Source organism: Lynx rufus, unplaced genomic scaffold, assembly GCF_022079265.1.
Source record: "Lynx rufus isolate CCGP_SWC_20201006 ecotype Redwood Valley unplaced genomic scaffold, mLynRuf1.p SCAF_1, whole genome shotgun sequence".
Taxonomy (NCBI): domain Eukaryota; kingdom Metazoa; phylum Chordata; class Mammalia; order Carnivora; family Felidae; genus Lynx; species Lynx rufus.
In genome coordinates, this window is record NW_025814823.1 from 7,029,553 (window position 1) to 7,052,791 (window position 23,239).

The window sequence follows — 23,239 nt, forward strand, 5'->3', positions numbered from 1 at the left end:
ATGATCATCATCTTCACTGTACGGATGACGCGACTGAGCTCAGGAGCGAGTACGATGTGAGGATCCCAGATCAGGGCTGGGCGGCAAGCCCCGGGCTTGTTTTCAAAACTGCGCTTCTCTGCAGAGACCTGTTCATCACCTTCTGATAAGGACCCGCTTAACGATTTGGAATGATGCAAGATGTGAACAAGCCACACCCGGTGGATCATCAGACAATCCATCCTGTCATTGTTACCCTCATCCAAGGACATCCTTAAACAAGTGATCCTGGTAAAACCACGACACCTCCATTCATTCAAGCCTCTGAAACGGCGCTTCTGAAATTTGAATGTGCACCACACCCCCTGGAGATTGCGCTGATTCAAGTAGGTCTGTGGTTCTGATTTCTCATGATGCTGCCCGTCCGCAAACCACACTCGGAGCAGCAAGGTCTCAGGGCACTGGTTCCCCAAATTTCCTGCACACCGGAATCCCTAGGGAGTTTCCAAAAATTGTGGCTTAGTTGGTCCGGGGAATGTTCTGGGCTCACAATTTGTAAGAGATTCTAACCGTGCCGACAACTTTTGGAACCAAGTAGAAAGCATGCAAGGAAATCTATCCATAAAAAAGACAAACTAATAATGTAATTTAAGTTATGCTTTATAGAGAGCGGTGGCGGGCGGAAAACGGGTCACAAATCAGGGGCGCTGGGGAAGCGGGCCCCTTAGAGCCCATCAGGGAAAAGCGCCTCTCGCTGGGGAAGAGGAAGCCGCGGCCGCAGGCACCGCGAGCAAGCTCCACCCAAAGTGGGTGGGCGCGGCCGGCGAGCGGCCCCCTGGAGCATGCGCAAATGCGGCGCCGGCGCGGGGCGGGGCCTGTTGTGCGCGCGCGCGCCGGCGCTCCAGTCCCGCCCCTCCGGGGTCGTGCTCCCGGAAGTCCGGCGGGGTCGCGCGTGGGAGCCTCCGGGAGTGGAAGGAGCGCGGTCCGGCGGCGGCCGCGCGCAGCCGTTCGTCGCCCGTGGCTCGGCACGTGGCTGAGCGCCCGCTGAGGCGTCCTGGAGCCGCAGGCCTCGGTCGCCGAGGCGGTGTCATCCCTGACCATCGCCGACGCCTTCACCGCGGCGGGCGAGAGCCCCGCCCCGCCGCCCTCCGCGCTCAGTAGGAGGTTCATCTGTTCCTTCCCCGACTGCAACGCCAATTACAACAAGGCGTGGAAGCTAGACGCGCACCTGTGCAAGCACACGGGGGAGGTAACGGGGCCGCCGGCCCGGCCACGGAGGGGTGTGGCGTCCGGGCCCGGGGACTCGGGATGGGGTGGCCCGCCAGCTGGGCTGTGTCCCAGAGGCCCCGGGGCAGCGTGTGGCCGCACAAGCCTGTGCGAGACCTATGCAGTCTTGGCAGCCTGGATCACAGAGGCGAACCAGCTCTGCCTTAGGTTAGGGAGGAGCCGAGGAGAGGTAGACAAGTTCTGAGACCCAAAGACAGCCTTGCCATGGGCTCCAAGCACCCTGAGCCGCTGCTTCTCGTTTGATCTTGAGGCTTGGTCCGTCACCGTCTCCTGATAATCTGTAAATAGGTGTAGAGGAAGGATTCATTTACTCGCATGCTTTCTACGCCCTCGACCCCCAGCAGACACCTGCCTTAATCCCTGGCCTCCTGGAACTGGAACGGGGAGCGGGGGGGTGGGGGTGGGTAACGTCTTAGTAGTGGAGGTTCTGCAAGCAGCATGCGTTCATTCCTTCACAATTCAGTACCTTTTTAGCTCTGATGGGAGTAGTCGACAAAACAAAAGGCTCCTGCTGTCACCGACCTTGTCCTTGAATGGGGACAAAGGAGTAAGTAGGAATGAGACGCAGTAAATTGAGGGCTCCTGGAGGATGGTCAGGAAAGGTCTCTTTTGACCTGAATGAGAAGGAAGGGATCCAACCGGGAAGACACAAGGGAAAACAGTCCCGGTGGAAAGAAACTGCAAAAGGACCTGTGATTGTGATCGAGTTGGGGGCCGTATAAGAGGAGGTCGGAGAAGCAGGTGTGGTGGGATCATTTGTAGGCCAGGGTGCAAATAGGGTTTGGAGTTTGGGTTTTCTTTTGAGGGCAGTAGGAAGCCTTTGGAAGATGGCAGTTGGGGAAAGGGAAGCTCATGGAGGCCAGGGAACCTGTCCAGTTTCCCAGTGTCAGTTCCCAGCTGACACTGCCTCAGCTAAAGCCCTTTACTTCTTAATCCAGGGACCTGCAGCCCCCGCCTTTGCTCCCAAACCTACCTAACTTCCGGGCCGTTCCTTCGTGTGACCTCATGGCTCCCTACCCTCTCTGCCATTGGAAGGTTGACCATTTCCTCCAGCTCTTTTCTACGCGGACCGTTTGCACTGCTCTTTTCTGTCCCGGACTTTACCCGTGCCACCAGCTGTCGTGGCAGTCTTGCCCAGTGACTGGCTCCCCTCGGAGCAGCCGTTGTGTTCTCCTTCCTGTCCTTTCTCTTGCCCATTCCACCCCTCAGCTTCTGGGTTCTGAAACCAGTATGTCCAGGGAGAGAAGCACGTGGTCACTTTTATGTCCCTCTCTGAGAAACCCTGGGGCAGCGTGAGCCTCCTGTCCCCTCTGTGGATTGCCCCCAGAGCCATGGCCCAGGGGAAGGACAGATTTGTGTCCTCGGGGCATGGGAGCGGTAGCCCTGCACCCCCCTCCCTCAGCTGCGCCTCTCTCAATGAATTGCACTTTCTTTAAAACAAAAACAACGACAACAAAAAGAATGGCAAATATTGTGCAAAATTCTGTGGATCTTCCCCTGGTAATTCAGTTCTTCTGTCTTCCAGTCTACTTGCTTTGTTACTAGCACTGACATTTGAGGCCTCGGTACCTCCCCCCTGGACTGCCATGGGGCTATGTTTTTCGTAGGTAAATAAACCACACTGGTTATTTGGGGGATGTGTTTCGACTTTTCCTGTAGGTTCAGAATGGAGACCCCCTCCTCCCACCTCCTGGGTCCCAAGCGGTGGTCGCAGTGAGGCTGCGAGCGTTTTCCTATGGGTGTGTCAGGCCTTCTCTTAGCACAGACTGTGGGATTGTCCGGGATGAGAGGGAACCCGCACCTTCCTCTGCCGTAGGCTTTCAGCGGATAAAAGCATGCAGTGGTGGCGATCTGTGCACATCGGCCAACGCTAACAGCACACAAGTCATCTGTAAGGGGCTTGCTGTGGACGCTTGCTGTCGGGTTGGGAGCACGTGAACGGTGCTGTTACCGTGAAGGCCACCCGCTAAGTTCGCGTGTGACTGACGGGGCAGGATCTGCTGCACCGACTTCGGGAGGCAGTTGTGGCCTTTGTGTAACTCAGTGGAAACCATCCCTGGAGGCAGAGTCCCTGCCTGGCTAAAATGTCCCCTACACGTTTTAGGTCTTTAAATGGTACCAGAGATACTGACTGGGGCAGGAGTGACATATTTTTTTCTTTCCTTCCTGCTAGAGACCGTTTGTTTGTGACCGTGAAGGGTGTGGCAAAGCCTTCGTCAGGGACTACCATCTGACCCGCCACGTCCTGATTCACACTGGGGAAAAGCCATTTGTGTAAGTAGAGAACAGTCTTACGGCCTTTAAAGAGGTTGCTTTTGGCATACAGACCTGGTAAGAAAGTAGATTGTTAACTCGTGAGGCCAGGGATGTGCAGTGTCCTTCATTTGCACTTCCTGGTACAAGAGGAGCCTGGGTTTCGAACGTGTGGAAGAGACGAGGGGTGTGTGGGTCACTCGTGAGAACTTCAGGAATGAGTCTGTCTGAAGTCCTCTTAAGTGGGCATCCTCTCTCCTCCCTTTAACGTGTGTACTAAGTGGGACACCTTCCTCGAGAAACACTCCGCTCAGACTAGATGGGGTCATGGTTCCCTGGCAGATTCTTGGCCCTGCATTGAACAGGGTCTTTATGAACCAATAAGCTGCTGGGAGAAGAGACAGAAGCATAAAGGAGTAGAGCTTTTAATAGCTGATCTTGTATTTCTTCAGATCGAGCCGCTCCACCTCTCCCAAACCAGGCTTAATTGTATTTTCCTTGGAGTTGCTGATGATCTCTGAAAAGGGTGGAGGTGTTGCTTGTCTTTTAAATCGGCTTCTTTAAAGTAGCGGGTCTCAAAATAGGGAGAGTGAGAATCACCTGGAGAGCTTGTTAAGAAAAAACACAGAGTATTGGATCCCACCCCGGAATTTCTGATTCAGTAGACATGGGGTGGGGCCTGAGAATTTGCATTTCTAGCAAAGGCTCAGGTGATGTTGATGCCGTTCGTCTGGCACCCACACTTTGAGAACCACTGGACAAAATGTTCCGTGAAAACACGGAGTTTTCATTGGAAAAAGAGTAACGACGCTATACATCCCCAGAGCTACATCCAGGAGACCACGTCGAAAAATAGCTGTATGGCACGTCCTGCAGATGTTAGAATTTGGTATCACAAGTGTGTTCTATGAGACAGCTCCTTGAGCAGTGAGGTTTTCTAATGATCTGAGTTCACTTCATCCAGGATGACGAATGTGAAGTGTCTCACGTCTCACTAAGGTCCAAACAGTCTGAGGAAGGGGAGCTGTCAGTTGTTGGCACGGGATCGTCTTCACTGCCCTTGTCCATGTGGAGAGCCACCTCCATCTGACCAGCGTGCTGGCCAGCGGGAACGGGACAAAGTCCTGAGGGGGCAGACGTGTTCAGTTCAAGCACACGGCGTATCACCGAAATAGATGACCCTAAGTGAAGTTTAACGTATTTCAGAATGTGGTTCGACCAGCCCAGCAAAGAGTAACGAAGCGTGGTCTGGAAAATGGGGCCGGAGAGAGTCTTTGACCTAGAAGTTTCACTTCGGGGAATTTATTCTACAGATACACTTGTGGCTGAATTAAATGCCGCTACGAGGTTCTGTGCACAGCATTGGAATCAACCCGTGTGCACATCAGGAGGGACTGAAAAGTGTATCAACACGGCAGAATCCTAGACAGCCGACAAAACAAATGCAGGTACCGTCTGTGAAGCCGTGAGTGAGTGTCCAACGGCATATTCATCAAAAGACCACAGTTCAGAAGAGTGGACAGAGGGCTGCCTTTTTGTGCATAAAAAGGAGGAGGGAGAAGAACGCGGGAAGAATCTGCATTTATATCTGCTTCTATCTGTATAAAGCCGAACAGGTCGCCTGTCCTGGCTGGGAGTAGTGGGGAGTCCCGGGGGGGGGGGGGAGGAGGCAGGGGTGAGGGGTGGAAGGAAACCTGCAGCTGTGTCCCTTTTCATGCTTCATGGTTTCTGAATTAAGCTACTGTATGCTCCTTAAAAAACTGGATCTTCAAGAAGAACTGGGGCTGGACAGATTCCCAGGGTGAATTGGGAAGGGAGGGTTCCCTCTGGAACAGGGCAGCTCGGTGTTACTCCCTTCCGGCTCTCTCTCTGGCCTCTTAGTTCCACGTGGCCCAAGTCTCTTGAAGTGCAGCCTGAGCTCTGCTTCCTTCGGCCTTCCTGTCCCTCGTTCTTGTTGGTGGCGTCCCTGTCCACCCGATGGCCCTCAGCGAAGGCGAGGCAGCTTCCCTGGACGCCCCGTCCTCTCGGCTGTCCTCTGCAGCTGGCGGGTCGTCAGGTTCTGTCCCTTCTGGTCGGACTCCTGCCCCTCCCCCCGTGGCCGCGGTCATGTTTCAGGCTTTGACTCCGACCTGAATGGTGTTGTCTCTGCTCTAGACGGCTTCCCTTCTTAAAGCTGTGCAGGGTTTAAGTGTTGCTTTCATAACGAAGTCCAGGGTCTTAGCATATTGTGCAAATGACCTTTGCGATCTGGCCTTTTTGTGATCTTGCCCCATCTGCTTGACTCTCAGACATAAAACCCGGTCCGTGCACCACCCTGCAACTTTGTCCACGTCTTCTGTGCCCCTGCGCCTGCTCTTTGCTCCCGGTCGGGACATTTCTGGGCCCTGTCCTCTTGCCCCACACTGGTGTTGGGTTAAATGCCTGTGTCGGGATTGAAGTCAAGAGTGACAGAAAACCCAGCACAACAGAGGCTCAAACAACACCGTCTCCGTTTCTCTTGTGTAACAGAAACGCAGACATGGACAGTTGGGGGTGTTCCACAGTCCATAGGACCTGGGCTCCTCGTAACTGGTCACTGCCGTCCTCATCTTGGGGTTTCGACGTCGCGGTCCAAGATGACCTTTGGAGTTCCAGCCATCATAGGCGTTCCAGCCACCAGGATGGGCGAAGGCGCAAAAGAGGCGTACCCTCTTTTAGACACTGTGGTCGTTGAGCCGGATGGGCCAGAAACAGCCGTGTGGCCACCCCTGATTGCAGGGGAGGCTGGGAAAAGTTATATTTCTGTTGACCGTGTACCCAGCTAAAAGTCAGCCTTCCGTCCCTGGGGTCAAAACCACCACCTGTTGGCGTCCGTCGTGTTCTCTGCCGCAGCCTCCGGCACGCTTCCAGTGGGACCTCCCGCTGCCCCCTGTAGACGGCACAGCGCCCGGCAGTGTCACCCTGCGTTTACTGGTCCGTGATGGCTGAGATTAGGGCCGTCATAGAAGTCCTGCTTCGTCCCTCAGGCTGAGAACTCTCACAAGAAGAGCACACGTTTAAAACACAACTTCGCAAAGAATTTGGATAATTCAAGGGCAAGATATAGAAACACTCATTAAGGGGAACTAGGATGGCTTGGTGATATGCCAGAGGGCATTATGGTTGGTGGTTTTGCTCTAAATACCCATTTCTACCTCTGAACAGAAGCTAAAAGTAGTGTTTTTGAGGGTTTTTTTCCCTTTGGAAAGGCAATTTACTTTGACATTTCAAGCAAAATGAAGGTTTTCAGATTCTAAATTAAAAAACAATTTCGCTTAAACGTGGAGTTAAGCCTGAGCAGGGTTTGGGTTTTGGAAGTAATGTCTTGCACCTTTTGTGTGCCGGCTCATAAAGGACGTGTGATGAACGTGCTTGGTTTCAGAAGCCTGGGTGAAGACGCATCTCGTTCCCTGGTAATCCCGTCAGAGTGAGGCTGACGCTTCAGCTTTAATGCTTTGGAGTTGGTTAAAGTCTGTTTTCTACTGTACTTTGGACAGTAGTTGTTTCTTTAAATTTTTTTAATGTTTATTTATTTTTGAGAGAAAGAGAGAGACCACAAGTGGGGGAGGGGGAGAGAGAGAGGGAGACACAGAATCCAAGGGAGGCTCCAGGCTCCGAGCTGTGGGTGCAGAGCCCGACGTGGGGCCCGAACCCACGAACCGTGAGATCATGACCTGAGCCGAAGTCAGACGCTCAACCGACAGCCACCCAGGCCCCCTGGACAGTACTTCTATAAAGGAGGAGGATATATACATCTTATAACTTCTCTTCCCTCGGTTTGTTAACATTTTGATTTATGCAATTTCTTACAGTTGTACAGCTAGTGGCTGTGATCAGAAATTCAACACAAAATCAAACTTGAAGAAACATTTTGAACGCAAACATGAAAATCAGCAAAAACAATATGTAGTAAGTACGAATGATTTTCTGTGCTTAAACTCTCTGCATATTTTTAGGCTTATTGTCTAATGTTCCTAAAGGGCTCATCAACGAGATTTTGTCTGGCAGATACCTGAATTTAGCCCAACTACCAGCTATCATAATAATGGCTTATTTTGAAAGCATCCTTTTTTTTTTTTTTTTTTTTGCTAACGAAGTTTATTATGGTAGACTGCCCCAGATGAAACCGTTTTGCTGTTTCCAGTGTGTTAAATCTTTAAAGCTTCCTGGCATGGGATTTGACGGTAACTCGGGGGGAGCAGGCAGCAAGTATAAAATCTTCACGGTGTCTTTCTCCTGAGGGAGTTCTCTTGTGAACCACTCTTTGGTTTTTTCCAAAGTCTAACGAACCTTTATCAAACAGTGCACTTTTGAAGGGTGTGAGAAGGCCTTTAAGAAACACCAGCAGCTGAGGACCCATCAGTGCCAGCACACCAGTGAGCCACTGTTCAAGTAGGTTCTCCACATGGGTGAGGTCTCTGGCATTTCAGGTGGCAGGACGGTTGACACGCAGGGGCGCCTGGGGGCTCAGTCCGACTCTTGGTTTCGGCTCAGATCATGATCTCACGGTTCAGGAGTCTGAGCCCTGGGACGGGCTCCGTGCTGAGAGCGCGGAGCCTGCTGGGGATTCTCTCTCTCTCTATCTCTCTCTCTCTCTCCCTCTCTCCCTCTCTCCCTCTCCCTCTCCCCCTCCCTCTCCCTCCCCCTCTCCCCCCCTCTCTCCCCCCCTCTCTCTCTCTCCCCGCCCCTCCTCAGCTCATGCATGTGCTCTCGCTCTTTCTCAAAATAGATAAAAAGTAAAAAAAAAAAAAAAAAAAGATTGAAATGCACAGGTGGGATACAAGCGTTTTGAAGCCACGTCTTAACATTTTTCTGTGCAGCGAACGCCCACGTCTATATCGGGGGCACGTCAAAAGTTTAATTTGGCTTTTATTTGCTAAAAGAAATAGCTAACGTGTTCCAGAATAATTTGTGAGATCAGTACAGTTGTGGTTAAGCTTGAAGGGAGCGCTGAGAAGTGGCTTTATTCAGTCGTATGAAATGTCACGGTGCAGACACGAAGCGGTCCCTTCCGACAGAGCCACAGCGATCGGGCCTGTCGGCCTTGCATGCGAGGGGCCTTCAGGAGGGACAGGAACGGCGACGGGACACACGGGGGGTGGACTCGGGGAGGGTGCGAAGGAGCACCCGGTGAGGTCTTGAGGAGCACGGGCTGGCGGTGCTCCTGGCCCACGCGGGGCCGGTGGGCGGCCACCGAGGGCTGTCGCACGGAGCTGGGACGTGCCTCTGCACCGGTCGCCAGACGGGTGCACCTGACGCTGCCTGCTCGCCACGCCGGCCCTCGGCCGCGGCGTTAAAACTCGCAGAGACCATGCCCAGTGCCTTAGGGGTTCACCCAAGCTGTGTTTTTGTAGCCAGGAAAACCGTGTATCTTTTCAGAAGCATAAAGATGAAAACTATTTAATTTGATCACATCCTTAAAAAAAAAAAAAAAAAAAAAGGTGCTGGCACTTGTCTCTAAGTTTATTTTGTCTCCAGGCTGGCCAGTCACCTGAATTTCACCTGTGATTCGGTCTCAGTTTTAAATCTCCTTTTTATGATTGGTTTGGTCGTGGGGAGAGACTCTGGAGCGGAAAAGGACGAAGTTCACTTCGACCCTGAGGGGCTGCCCCCCGGAAATGGATTGGCTCACGCCTCGTGTGTCGTTCGCCCAGGTGTGCCCATGAGGGATGTGGGAAACACTTCGCCTCCCGCAGCAGGTTGAAGAGACACGGGAAGGTCCACGAGGGTGCGTATGGGGGCCCCTGTGGCACCAGCTTTGAGTAGACACTAACCGCGACGCGTGCCGGCTGGCCTAACGCTTTGAGCGGAAAGCGCCTTCTCTTCTGTTCCACGGCCACGCTGAGAAACTCGGCGCTGTCCAGGCGGGGGTGGCACGCCGCAGCTCGAGGTGTTAGGCTCTCGACCGGAGGCCCGCCTGTCGCCTGTTCACGCACCGCTCTTGTCGCCGTTGGCAGCGAACGCTTTATGCCCTGCGCGAGTGCCTGGCGGTGCGTTACACTTCTGAGTGCGGCGCCCCAGCCGAGGTTGGCTTCGCCACCATCATTTAAACGTCTTCACGACCTGGGTCATTCTTTTCCTTACTGGCACTCGCAGGGCTTGGGTAACAGTTTGAGATTACGGAGGAATCAGGTCGTAACTTCTTTCAGAAAGACTGGATTAAATTACCTGAATCTGTTCTGTTTCCACGAGGGACGTTTTTATATCTGTATTCCGATTTTCTGAGTATAGAATATGTTTTTGGGTTGTTGTTTTTTTTTTAAAACGAGAGAGTAGTAGGTGAAGCCTGAGAGGTGGCCTCGCTCCTTTTGGTTTCACTCTGGTATCTCGTGGGTGAAACACGGGCTGGCCGTTACCCGGACTGATTCTTCCAGCTGCGGTGCTTTGCACAATGTCCACTGTCGTCCGCGGCGTTTCCTCTGGGGTCTTATTTTCTCCCTTAGTCACAGCCCGAGTCTTTTCTGCAGTGCAGAAGCTACCAGATGGTAGGACTTAAGGCGGCCAGGGATGGGCACACAACCACCGAGACTTAGTGTTGGTGGTCTGGCGAACGCAGAGGACCCCAGAGCTCTGAGGAAAACAAGAGGCGAGCACAGAGCAGGGGGGGAAGGGACCGTGAGCCAGCGGCCGGGGAGTGACGGCGGCCGGGAGCCCACGCGCGGTCTACCCAGCTCACTGACCACAGCGGGAGAAGGCACGGCATCCTTCCGTGAAGTCTGCTGAGGTGAAACCCTACGTGCAGTGAACACCTTGCTGTGCGATCGTTGGGTTTTACTGTAAAACAAACCTTAGTTTTTATTCCCACCTCCAACGGCTGACGGAACAGAATGGTATTGGGAGGTAGGAGGGCAACTGTATAGGCTTGTAAGTTTCCTTTCCAATGACGAGCGGCGTTTACGCTGAATATTCACAGAAGGCGATGCGCCAATCTGCTTTTTCCTACACAGGCTACGTGTGCAAAAAAGAATGTTCCTTCGTGGCAAAAACGTGGACAGAGCTTCTAAAACACATGAGGGAAGCCCATAGAGGTGAGGCAGATGTGCGTGGCGCAGTGTGACATTTGCCCCCACGGTTTTGGAGAGTGAAGTGCTAGGCGTGTGCCTTAAGACAAAGGCGTTCCCGTGACGTTTGTGAAGCTGGTACCTCGGTGGCCCGGCAGACGCGCGGGAGCCGGGGTCCCGGGTCGGGGAGGAGCCGCCGTGCAGTTAGCGGCCGGAAAGGCTCCGGCAGGGGGGGCGGTCTGGGAGGCGGTGCCTTCTGTGCTGGAGGCCGAGGAAGGACACGGGTCTACTTCATCTTGTCCCCTGCCCACGGCCACCAGGCTGAGAACCCCTGCTCCCTGGTAAGGGAACGGAGTGACTCCACGTAATAGCCGCACGTGGGAGCATCGAGACCGGCTTCCAGGCAACAGACACTGCAGCCGGTGTTCGGATTTATGATCATCGTGACCTTTTTGGCCCCAAATACCTGCCTTACAAGCTCAGCGTTCATTTTGCCGAGTGGCGATACCCGGGGAAATGGGTTAAGTGTGTGTCTGCTCCACCAGAGGCCGTAAGATGTGAAGTCTGCCAGAAAACCTTTAAACGCAAGGATTACCTGAAGCAACATATGAAGACTCACGCCCCGGAGAGGGAGGTGTGCCGGTGTCCCAGGGAAGGCTGTGGTAGGACCTACACGACGGTCTTTAATCTCCAGAGCCACATTCTCTCTTTTCACGAGGAAAGGCGCCCATTCACCTGTGAGCACGCCGGCTGCGGCAAAACGTTCGCAATGAAAGTAAGTACTCGCCCTCACAAACGCGGTCCTCTAGACGGGCGGCCTCCCGGCGGGGTTCCTGGGAGCCCTGGGTCCCAAGACGGTGTCCCGGGGCCTGCCGAGGGGGAAAGCTGGGTGACCCGGACCTTCCCCTCTCACCTCAGCAGGGGTGGTTCTGAAGTCCGCACAACAACCGGATTCACCCGTGCCAGTGGTTCTCAAAAGTGTGGCCCTTGACCGGGAGCTTCCGCATCACCGGAGAACTTGCTAGAAATGCATATCCTTACCACCCCCCCCACCCCCCCCGAATCAGAAACTGGGGATGGGACCTGGTAATTTGTGTTTTAACAAACCTCCCAGGTGATTCTTACGTACCTACATTTGAGAACCAGTGGCCTCAATGTGGTACATTTGAGTACCACATGCCTATTAGGTGTCCTTTTAGACTCACCATCTAGGGATTGAGAAGTGGGCATCAGGACATGAGGGACCTTAGGACTGGAGTCTAGTCTAGATCTGGGTGAGATGTGAACAGGTGAGCACGTGACACTCACTGGAGGGCCCGTGCGGTTCGGCAGGCTCTCTGGCCGGTACTCTGCCAAGCGTGTGCCGTGCGCCATGGTTAAGACGGAACACACAAGTGAGGCAGGCCCAGCGAGGGTGCAAACCGACAGGAGCTCGGAGCTGATCGCGGTCAGCATCATTATCAAGGGCAGGGAGACCGGTCAGGTGTTCCGTTGGTGTTTGGGAATGCTGCTGCCTAGATTCAGTTACAGGAAGCTTCTTCAGCCTGGAATAGCTCATCCAGAACTGGCTCTCCCCCTCCTCCCCCTCAGGAAGCAACTCAGAAGCCATGGGGGGGGGGGGGCGGTGAGACTGTCTAAATTCCGAACCTGAGTCCTCGGCAAAGGTAGTGATGAGGTGTAGGATGTGAGGAAGAATTCTGCTCTGGTGGGAGAATCTTTAAGTAGAGGTCAAATCCCTCAACGGTATGTAACAGAAAGAAGGTCGACAGTTTATTTAAAGAACTCGTGAAGTTCTCATATTAATAGGCACCCAAATGGCAGCGTTTCAAAAACATAACTTTTTCTTTTCCCTTCATCGTAGCAAAGTCTCACTAGGCACGCTGTTGTGCATGACCCTGACAAGAAGAAAATGAACCTCAAAGTAAGTTAACTGGGGCCCGCTGTGGGTTTTAAACCCAAAGTGCCCCAGCCGGATGCAGTCTCGGGTACTTTCGGCTCGTCACTGCTGTGTGAGCTGCTCTACTGGGAACGCGATCGCTGGGCTTCACTTTCTTCTAAGGGGGTGCTGGGTGCCTGTTGGGGGGTACAGCTATTAGGTTAGTTGGATAGTTTGATTTTGCGTTCTCATTGTCTCGCTTTCTTATTTCCAAAGGTAAAACCGTCTCGTGAAAAACGGAGTTTGGCCTCTCGTCTCAGTGGATACATTCCTCCTAAAAAGAAACAAGGACAAGGCTCATCTCTGCCTACAAACGGAGAGTCACTGAACTGTACTGAAGGCAGGGTGCTCTCGACGGTCGCGATACTTACCCTCAACTGAACACCAGATTGCTTTGCTTAAAGGACCACAGACCAGCCAGCTCAGTTCTTTCCTCCCAGAAGCACATTTTTCTTTATTAAAATCACGGATGCACAACATCTGATTCTCTGTTGTTTCCATTTTCTTTGTTCAAAGGGTCCTCTTTCTGGGCTCCTTGGGTTTCTCTATATGCATGCTCTTCCTTTTTGCTTAAATGACGAAGAACACACATTACAGCTTTCCCTCCCCTAACAGGCTGTGGGCGGGTTGAGAAGGTAGCTATTCCGGGCATAGTTTGGAGTATTTGATTACATATCTCCTCCTAGAAGGGGAGAACGGCCAAAGATTAATTTAAAACCAATGTCTTCGACTCTTTCTAGTGCTAATGCTCTAATACCCATACAAATCTGCATTCTTGATTGAGTTGCTGTTACTTAAGTGATCAGCTCAATCAAAGTGTGCCTTTCTGGTTAAGCAGTCATTGAAACCTGTACCATAACCAGGCAGTTTTACAAACTCCATGGAACTATACTCCCGCACTAAAAGTCGATAGTTTAAAATCCCCGCTGTCAATGGCCCTGAGGGGCTGTGTTTGGCTCCAACTACCCTCTTGGAAAAGAGAAGTACAGAGCGGTGGGTTTGGGCATGGGCAGAGGACCTCCTTATCCCCACAACTGTCAGTCCTGTGCGGTTCCTAACACCCGCTCACAGAGTCATTTGGGAAACACACCCAGTTCAGAGATCCAGGATCAGCTGGGCTGGGTCCTAGGTCTCGGTGATTCTAACATGAACAAGGGTGGAAACCACTGGACCCATGCTGCCGTTTAGCTGCTGAGTTCTCGGACTCTAAAAGTGAAGTAGATACTCTGTAGACTGACCCTGGGAGTGTAAACTGATACTTTTCACAAAGACCATTTAACTTTATATGGAAGAATTCTCAGAGGCGTTCATAAATCGTAAATAGACTTTAAAAAAATGAGTATGTTTTTCTACTTAAATGTTAGATACCGTACAATTTGTCAAAGAGAAGAGTATACATTACTCTTTCACTAGATCACGAAGTGCAGTGTTTTCACATGACGATACTTACGCTTCAGTGGAAGAAGTATATGGAGCGTATGTTTGCATTTTGAAAAGCGAATTGGGAAGCTACTGCCGTCACGGGAGAATTCGCCAGCTACTCTGCCTTTACGTTACCCAGACTTTCTACGATTGTTCTTTTAGATCAGCAAACAGAATGAGCAGTTTCTCAGACCTGCTTTCACTTACCATTTTATTTTCTGGCTCTACGTTCTTCCCTTTCTTTATAGTAATTTGAACTCTGTATTTTTTCTCAATCCATTGCTGAATCTGTTTACTCTTTGTGTCCAAATCATGTCGTCCAATATTTGAAGAAAAAGTTAGCTCCTTTGTCAGGGTAGGGCCTAGTTTAAAACAGAGACTTTTTTAGGACTGTTGACTGGTCCCTTTGGGGGACCTGAGCTGGGTCATGCACACTTCGTGAGATCTGCGGTTGCCACAGGGGCCCGGACACTCCTCTTCCTGACTTAGTCTGACAGACCGGTGAACACTTTTTAAACAAAGAAAATAGACATAAAGGTACCAGTTTTTACCTGTCAAGTATCTAGATATGAAATGCTTCCATTTATTAGTACCCTCATTTGATGACAGTACAAAAGAATGGTCCTTTAAAAGGAACAAGTTTAGCTTTATGATAAACTTAATCGGCCTTATTTTTCTTTCTGACTGGAGCAGTGTTTAGGAAGTACTCCTTTTTCAAAAATTTTTTTAAAATGTTTATTTTTGAGAGAGAGAGAGAGAGAGAGACAGAGCATGAGCCGGGGAGGGGCAGAGAGAGAGGAAGACAAAGAATCCGAAGCAGGCTCCAGGCTCCGAGCTGTCAGCACAGAGCCCGATGTGGGACTTGAAACCCCAAACCATGAGATCATGACCTGAGCTGAAGTCGGACGCTTATCCGACTGAGCCACTCAGGCGCCCCTGGGAAGTACTCTTCTCATCTGACTCCTTTAGTGGTGCCCTTCTAGTGACAATGGGGTCACCCAGACTGCATCAGACGAGAGCGAGCTCTCTATGTCCTGTATCCAGCAATGGAAATCCTGACTTAGAAAATTACAGGGAAGGAACAGATTCCTTAGTAAAAGCTTTGGAAGATTCAGAATTTTCATACGGGGGAAAAGTTAGGTTTTAATCCACACAACAATCTCCCTGGGAGCACTAACCGCGTGTGAAAAAATACAACTTTAAAATAGAAGAAAAGACCGGGTATGCTTGTGACCTCAGGCTAAAAGGATTTTGTTAAGGGACGGCTGGGTGACTCAGTTGGTTGAGCATCTGACTTCGGCTCAGGTCATGACCTCACGGTGTGGGAGTTCGAGCCCCGCATCGGGCCCTGTGCTGCAGCCTGGAGCCTGGACCCTGCTTCAGATTCTGTGTCTCCCTCTCTCTCTGCCCCTCTCCTGCTCATGCTCTGTTTATCTCCCTAAAAAATAAACGTTAAAAAAAAAAGACCGATTTTGTTAAGGAAAAAAATTGATAATTTCCTATGTCAAAGACACTATGGTGTAATTTTGAAAAGGGCAAAAAAAAAAAGAAATCTAACTAGGATAAGGTTTTTTTTGCATCACACAGAGAATCTTATAAGTTGGCGGGGGTGGGAGGGGGGACCACGCAAGTAGAGGAAGAGGGCACATAAACAGGCAGTTCACAGAAGAGGCAACTCAAATGGTGAAATGAAACCCAAAGAAATAATAAGATCGGGTTTCTCACCCATTGGCAGGACAAAAATTAGATGAGAGTACCAAGTATGGGTGAGGATGTAGAGAAAGAAATTTTATATATTGCTGACAATTTGCCCCATAGACTCTGGAGACACTGACAGACATGCCCTTTGGTCTGGAAACGAGCCAGCTCTGGTCTGGAAATGAAAGGCTGGAAACGAGCCCAATGCCCATGGAAAGGCCCTGACCAATCCACGGTATCTGGTACATTCTGAGGATTCCATTGAGTAATTATAAAAAATTAGCTACAGCTGTTACATAAACCTAGCTCTTGAAGACAGCATGACATAATTTTCACGTGTACAGAATCATGCCATATACCACGGATTTGTACGTCACTGAAGTTTAACAGCACAGACCCACATTCATGTCCACGGCAGCAGGGAGGGAGGACGGCACAGGAAAAGGGAGCACGGAGACTTCGACTTTCCTGTAATGTTTTGTTTCGTTTAACAACGTTAACGCTTGTTCATTTTGGATGGTGGGTAACAGGTGTGTATAGTTTTCTGTATGCTTTCTAATTCCCAAAAGTAATTTTCCTAAAAGACCTCCTTTTAGGAACACCTCCTCGCTTCCTTCAAGCTCCCGCAGCTGGTCCTACGTCGCCACCGGAACAAAATTAATGCCTTTACCACCTTAGCGCTTCAACTATCTCTGCAAAGAGCACCCCTGCCAAAGCTCTCCAAGCTTCTCGGTGCTGTTCTGCGTTTTTTCTGCGATGCAATGTGATGCCCTTACCATCCCGGTTGGCCTCTTCTGAAGACTTTTTGTTTCCCAGCCAACATCCTTGTTGAATGTGGTGCCACAGAACCGAGCCACAGAGAAGCGTGTGATTTTCCTAAGACACACAACCTCGCCGTGGCAGCTCTGGGACCCGTCTCCTGCCCCCTGCCCCAGAGTGTTTTCCATAAAACAAGCTTTCGTAACGGTCAGCACTTATTAGGACTCATGAAAAATTTTCACTTGATGTCTAGTTCCTGGCTCCATAAGGCATAAAAGACAAGGCCGTGGTAAGGTGATCGGTAAATGTGTAAATGAGCCTTACTACCAACAGGGTGTGGAAGATGCTCTATGAATCCCTTCGGAGATCAGAAAGGGCTTCCGGCCAACTGGCCAGGCGCCTCCACGTTAGAGATGAGGGGGAAAGAGGGGAACAGGGTCCCCATCCCACTGCTTCTGAGGCTCATTTCATTCCGGCCGCCAGAGATGCTGCCACCCCCGGGCCAGGCCAAGAGGAAAAGGGGTCCCGTCGTTCTGGGGTGCCTCCCTATTTCCCCCTCATTTTACACGAGGAAGCGACGCCGACCACAGGGCATCGAGGAAAAAAGACGGGAGGAGGAATGGAAATGAAGCGAGAGCTGGAGAAAGATGCGGGAGATGTGGGGAGGCCGTGAACTACCCCGCTGCTCACACCCCCGCTGTCACCAGGCACCTCGGCAGACACCCTCTGCGGTCCCTGGGGCTCAGGGCGTGGGCAGCAGGTCACCTACCGGGTTTTGGGTGGGTCTTTCCCAGCTCCCGGAGTCGCAGGCGCTCCTCGTGGATCTGTGCCCCCGTCAGGAGCTGGTACTGTGGGGGCTCCGCGCCGCTGTCCCTTGTCACGAGCCTCAGGTCCCGCTCGTTCATGAGCCGGATCACGTCTGCTCGGTGCATGTTGCCCAAGTCATTGCCCGCCTCATCCAGCACGTGAATAACCCGCTCGTGAATTTTTCTTCCGATGTTGCTAAGAGCTGGTTCATTCTTCTTTTTCTTCTTCCTCTCGTCCTGGGTGTCTGCAACAGTACCGAAAGCTTTTGCGTGAATCGGGCAGGACAGTCTCGGGCCAGAAGCTCGGAGGGACGGCCGTGCTGGTGCGGTCTGGTGCAGGGTGTATGTACCAGGACATCTTATGCAATTATTTCCCGTCTTTACGGTATGCAGCGTTAGCCTCTTTAGAAGAAGAGTGGCCATCCTAAAAAGTAGGGAGAAAGGTTTGTTACCGTGCCATCATTTCATCCCCGTGGTCTGATACGGTGCACGGAGGGCGTGTGTGGGGCTGCAGGCCTGTGTCATCTGCAAACATTGTGGACCCGTGCACAGGAAATTTCTACCAATGACATGGACTGTCAGGTGACTGTAGTCACACTAGGTCGCGGTGGTCCCGGCTCCAGTGCAAGTTACTGTCAGAACAAGTCGTATTTGCACAGTGCTTTCCTTTTCCATCGTTTCCTCCCCCAGTGCTGCCGCATTTGATCTATTTCCCGAGGATCTATTTCCCGAGCTGCCTCATTTGATCTATTTCCCAAGCACTACAGTGCTGACTCTGAGAGCAAGTATCATCCTACAGGTTTATTTAGAATGCAGTACATAACATCCTCGGTGATTCACAAATACCAAGTCATAAACTGTGAATACAGTCAGCTGTTGAGAACTTATCAGTGTATCTGGAGGTATCCAGAACACAAAAGCGCTATTCTGGGAAAGCTGGGAGCACTCTGGGAGGACTCTCAGAGAGGAAATATCCCGACAGGAATCAAAGTGCCGCCCTCATAAACCGAACGGATGACTCACGAGGTAATAAGGGGTGACGACCAAGCGTTAACTAAGCGTTAGGCACACGGGGTGAAGCTGGTTTACTGCATGGGAATAACCGCTGCTCTTATTAACGGCATTTTGGCTTTTCACTTGCTTCTCTCGCCCACTAAGTGTCTCTCTCCTTCCATTCGCACGTTAGGCCAAGCCCAGAGGTGCGGGCTGGAGGGATGAGAGGACCCACTCACATCCTCTGGGGTTTGCTGAGCAACACAAGAACTCAGGGAGGGGGCCCTGTCCACGACAAAAGAGGAAAGGACGAGGTGCCTTCAGCAGTGCTTCTCAAAGAATGGTCCCCGGGTCACCTGCAATGAGAGTCACCTGGAGTGTTCCCTAGAACCGGAAACCCCCTCTGGTCGCTAGCTTGGATCTCACTGGGCTGTACGACCACCGATCCTGCCCCCATCACCCCCGCCTCACGCCTCTGGTGGCAAGTGATACGACCAAAAAAAAAAAAAAAAGACATACGGTAAATCGAGTGAAAGTGAAGGGATGCACGCAATCTCAGCGTCCTAGCTGGATAACACCCGCCACGGGCTGCCCTGGCTCCGGCCTCTCCCCTGACTCCCCAACTTGTAGAGTTGCCTGCCGCCCCGACCTGCCCGCTAAGATATCAGACGTCACCCACAGGGAACACCACCGCCCCCGCACTCTCGCTCCTCCCTCGGTCTTCCCTAGCTCACAGAAAGGCCGCGTGCCCTTCCGGCTGCTCAAGGCCCCAGACAGCAAAGGCATCCTTCCCTCGCCTTTTTCTCTCAGCGATTCGTCGGTCCGGCTCTGTTCACCCTCTACAAACCTCCGGGATCCAACCACCCCCCCTTCCCTGTTGCTATCACCCCGCTCCGAAGACAGCATCCTCTCTCACCTGGTGTGCGGGTCCTGGCCCCCCTCCGGCACTCGGCTTCTGCCCTTCCCCCCCGTAACTGATCACCCGCGTGACGCCCAGGGGTCCTTTTACAAGGTACACGGCAGATGACGCCCCTCCTCTGCTCATCACCCTCCACCGGTTTCCATCTCACTCCGGGGGAGAAAGCCAAGCCCCTGAAGGGGCCGACAGCGGCCCCCAGCCACCTCTGCCCGAAGCACCTGTCCCGCCTCCGCGGCGCGGTTTCAGCCTCGATGGCCTGTGAACAGTCTTCCTCCGGGCGCATGTAACGTGGGTAGATCCGCCGCGCAGCCGGCTGTGTGCTTCGTGAACCCGGGGGCTCGGCCCCAGGGTTACTGCCCAGCGAGGCCTCCCCCCCTGCTCTGTAGAATACCGCACCCTCCATCGCTTTCAAAGCCATTGCCTTGCCTTTACAGACGTCCCCTGCCGGACATACTATCTGGTTATTTGCACACATGTTCACAACCAGTCCCATTCTGTTCGCGGCTGCCTTCCGAACGCTAGAGCCCAGAGCCCAGCGCAGCCTGGACGTGCTCAGTGAATGTCTGAGACAAGGGGAACAGCCGGGAGGCACCTCTGCGCGTCACTCCCTAGCACTGTGCTGGGGTCCCCCGGTTTCGCATTCTGGCTGGCACTTCACGTGTCCGCTGACCTTAGTGAGATCTACGGCCAACGCTCCACTCCCAGTGAATGGGATGAATTCCCTTTCGGTCATTACCTGGTTGGGGACTCCCCCCCCCCCCCCCTCCGTCCTTGTGCTAAAGGCTCTAAGACAGGAGCAAATTGGATTTTAAATAGCTGCCATACCACTGTTTCACCAAAAAGCCAGGTATTTGTTGCTGGAGGAAGCCCCCAAACCCAAAAAGCAGGACAGTCTGAAGAGACCAGAGATGACCTTTTCTCCATTTATCATCAGGAAAACAGCCGCAGCACCAAATTTCACAGTGAGTTAGGACGGCCCTGGCAATAACAGACGAAAGCTGATGCGTAGTGTGTAATGAATCCTCAATACATTAAAACAGATAATATTAATTCCAAATGTAGGATTTTTGACAACAAGTAAGCAAATAACAGACAAGGCATAGGAAAAAGATGAAAAGAAATTTATGAAGACCCTGGCTGTCTGTGGTCGAAGACCCAAGTGATTTTGTCCCCCTATCCTTCTTGCCATTTTTTTCCTCAATCTTTTACAGGGAAGAAGTATTTCTATTTATGTATTTAGTTTTAATTTTATTTTAAGTAGGCTCCACGCCCAATGGGGGCTTGAACTCACGACCCTGAGATCAAGAGTCACATGCTCTACCCACTGAGCCAGCCAGGAGCCCCCGGAAGAAGTATTTTTTATACTAGTACATTTATTTACAAAATAAAGACTATTTCAGAATAATGATGGGGAATTGTTTTTAAAGCTTTAAAAACACTTTCCAAGAAGAGGAAAAGGTAGAGAAATACCGTAACCACGTTTTTCTTTAAGTTCTTTACCATTACTTACATTTTAGAGAGTTTCAAATTTCCTGGATTTACACAGCAATTAAGCTCCAATACGAGCTCCATTTTGGCTTTGCGTCAGCAAAGCTGAACAGGTACACATTCCTTCAAAATAAGCTTTTCATAGATTAAAAACATAAATACGCAGTTAAGAAAAAAGAGCTGTGAGATTACTCAATCTGAACTGCAAATCCCACCTTAGGTTCAAATAATTAAAAAACTTGTCATTAGGAAAAGTTTCAAACATGTCCCGAAGGAATAGTATAATCAAACCCTAAGCATCCCTCACGCAGCCTCATAATTAATAAAATGTGGCCAAACCCGCTTCCTCTCGGCCTGGACTATTCCCCTCCCCCCACCGCCCTTGCCAGCCACCCATGAACCACTTCAAGGTAAATCCTATCTTGCCAACAAATACTTCAATATGTCATTCAATATGTTATCTCTAGGAGGTTAGGACTCTTTTATCCGTTTTTAAAATTTATTTTAGAGAGAGGGGCGCCCGGGTGGCTCAGTTGGTTGAACGCCCGACCTCAGCTTAGGTCATGATCTCCCGGTTCGTGAGTTCGAGCCCCGCGTCGGGGTTTGTGCTGACAGCGCGGAGCCTGGGGCCTGCTTCGGATTCTGTGTCTCCCTCTCTCTGTCTCTCCCCTGCTCATGCTCTATGAGTGGCTCTCTCTCAAAATTAAACATAAAAAAACATTATTTTAGAGACAGAGAGCTCTTGAGCGGCAGGGGTGGGGGTGGGGAGGGGAGAGAATATCTTAAGCAGACTCCATGCTCAGGGCAGAGCCCAAAGTGGGGCTCGATCCTATGACCCTGGGATCATGACTTGAGCTGAAGTCAAGAGTGGGATGCTTAACTGACTGAGCCACCCAGGCGCCCCCCTTTTATCTTTTTAATAACCATGATAACGCTACCCCAACTAATAATCATTCCTTTAAATATCCAGTTTTCTGATTGCCCCGATAATACTTTAATATCGTTTGTTGACATTTCATTCACAGGTTGGTAGCATGGACAGACTCCCACTGGTCAAATGTGCGGTAATTTCAACATTAAAGAATAATGGCTGAAAGTTATTTCAACACACTGAATATGCAAAAATCTATCAAAAAGAAAGATCGTTTGCCAGAGCCCTGCGTGACTATTACCCTGACTCCTCACTGTGAAAATTGGTCAAGAAAAAGAACGAAGCGTCATCCTACGTTTAGGATGTAGTTTAGGAAGAACTACAATCAGTAATCATCCCCAGTTGGTGAAGGAAAAGCTCTTCGTTAGAGGAGAATGCCAGCTAATAAATGGAGAAGAGAAGTAATTTACAAATCACCATTTTGCCACCTTCAATCAAATCACGGATTCAGGCAAAATCATGAGGTAAAAAGCTAATGAGGAAACGAGGTATTCATATGGTGCCGAAGGGCGGCGCAAAGATTACCTGCAAATCGAAATGGGGAAAACACACTTTGGCCGTCACCCTGCCTGACCTAAGGTCAGACTCAGCATCCCGCCGGTGGGAAGAAGCCAACATCCTAGGGCATGCCTCCTTGTGCAGTGTGGCACCTGTTCGGTGCCTTCTGCAAAGCAGTCCTGCTGGAAAAGGTCTAACAGGAACCTGGTCTAGCCTCTACACTTAGCTTCCAGTTTCCAAGGAATACAAGGGCCAGACTCAGAGAGGAACAAATCAGATGACAGCACAAGGAAACAATCGGACAGTTCCAGACTGTTAGGACAAGACAACTGGCTCGGTGTCTTTAAAAAAAAGTCAGTGTTATGGGGAATAAAAAAGGGGGGGGCTAATCTTGATTTAAAAAGACAGAGGAGACATAATGATAAAATACAGTGTGTTTGAAAAAAGCAACTGAAAAGGTATGTTGAGATATAGGGGACAAACTCTCACCGCTGTTGTTTAACATAGTGTTGGAAGTTCTAGCATCAACAATCAGACAACAAAAGGAAATGAAAGGCATCAAAATTGGCAAAGATGAAGTCAAGCTTTCACTTTTTGCAGATGACATGATATTATACATGGAAAACCCGACAGACTCCACCAAAAGTCTGCTAGAACTGATACATGAATTCAGCAAAGTCACAGGATACAAAATTAATGTACAGAAATCAGTTGCATTTTTATACACCAATAGTGAAGCGACAGAAAGACAAATAAAGAGACCGATCCCATTCACAATTGCACCAAGAATCATAAAATACCTAGGAATAAACCTAACCAAAGATGTAAAAGATCTGTGTGCTGAAAACCATAGAAAGCTTATGAAGGAAATTGAGGAAGATACAAAGAAATGGAAAAACATTCTGTGCTCATGGACTGAAAGAATAACTATTGTTAAAATGTCAATACTACCCAAAGCAATCTACACATTCAATGCAATCCCAATCAAAATTGCACCAGCATTCTTCTCAAAGCTAGAACAAGCAATCCTAAAATTCATATGGAACCACAAAAGGCCCCAAATAGCCAAAGTAATATTGAAGAAGAAAACCAAAGCAGGAGGCATCACAATCTCAGACTTTAGCCTCTACTACAAAGCTGTAATCATCAAGACAGCATGGTATTGGCACAAAAACAGACACATAGACCAATGGAATAGAATAGAGACTCCAGAATTGGACCCACAAATCTATGGCCAACTAATCTTTGACA

The 23,239-nt window shown here is 50.7% G+C and overlaps 2 protein-coding genes across 2 annotated transcripts in view; one reads left to right on the forward strand and one right to left on the reverse strand.

The window, feature by feature from the left end:
* On the forward strand, window positions 1–12,953 carry GTF3A (general transcription factor IIIA). The gene is made up of 10 exons (XM_047073073.1): window positions 1–49; window positions 1,029–1,228; window positions 3,440–3,540; window positions 7,350–7,446; window positions 7,841–7,929; window positions 9,192–9,265; window positions 10,485–10,565; window positions 11,084–11,313; window positions 12,400–12,459; window positions 12,691–12,953. The coding sequence occupies exons 1-10, from the start codon at window positions 1–3 to the stop codon at window positions 12,853–12,855; spliced, it is 1,146 nt and encodes a 381-aa protein (XP_046929029.1). The 3' UTR covers window positions 12,856–12,953.
* Window positions 12,901–23,239, reverse strand: part of MTIF3 (mitochondrial translational initiation factor 3) — a 17,250-nt gene continuing 6,911 nt past the window's right edge. Inside the window, exons 2-4 of the mRNA XM_047078099.1 lie at window positions 17,123–17,583; window positions 14,104–14,258; window positions 12,901–13,156 (exon numbers count right to left, since the gene is read on the reverse strand). Coding sequence (XP_046934055.1) covers window positions 12,938–13,156; window positions 14,104–14,258; window positions 17,123–17,582 — 834 coding nt within the window. The 5' untranslated portion in view covers window position 17,583 and the 3' untranslated portion in view covers window positions 12,901–12,937. The remainder of the gene's footprint in view (window positions 13,157–14,103; window positions 14,259–17,122; window positions 17,584–23,239) is intronic.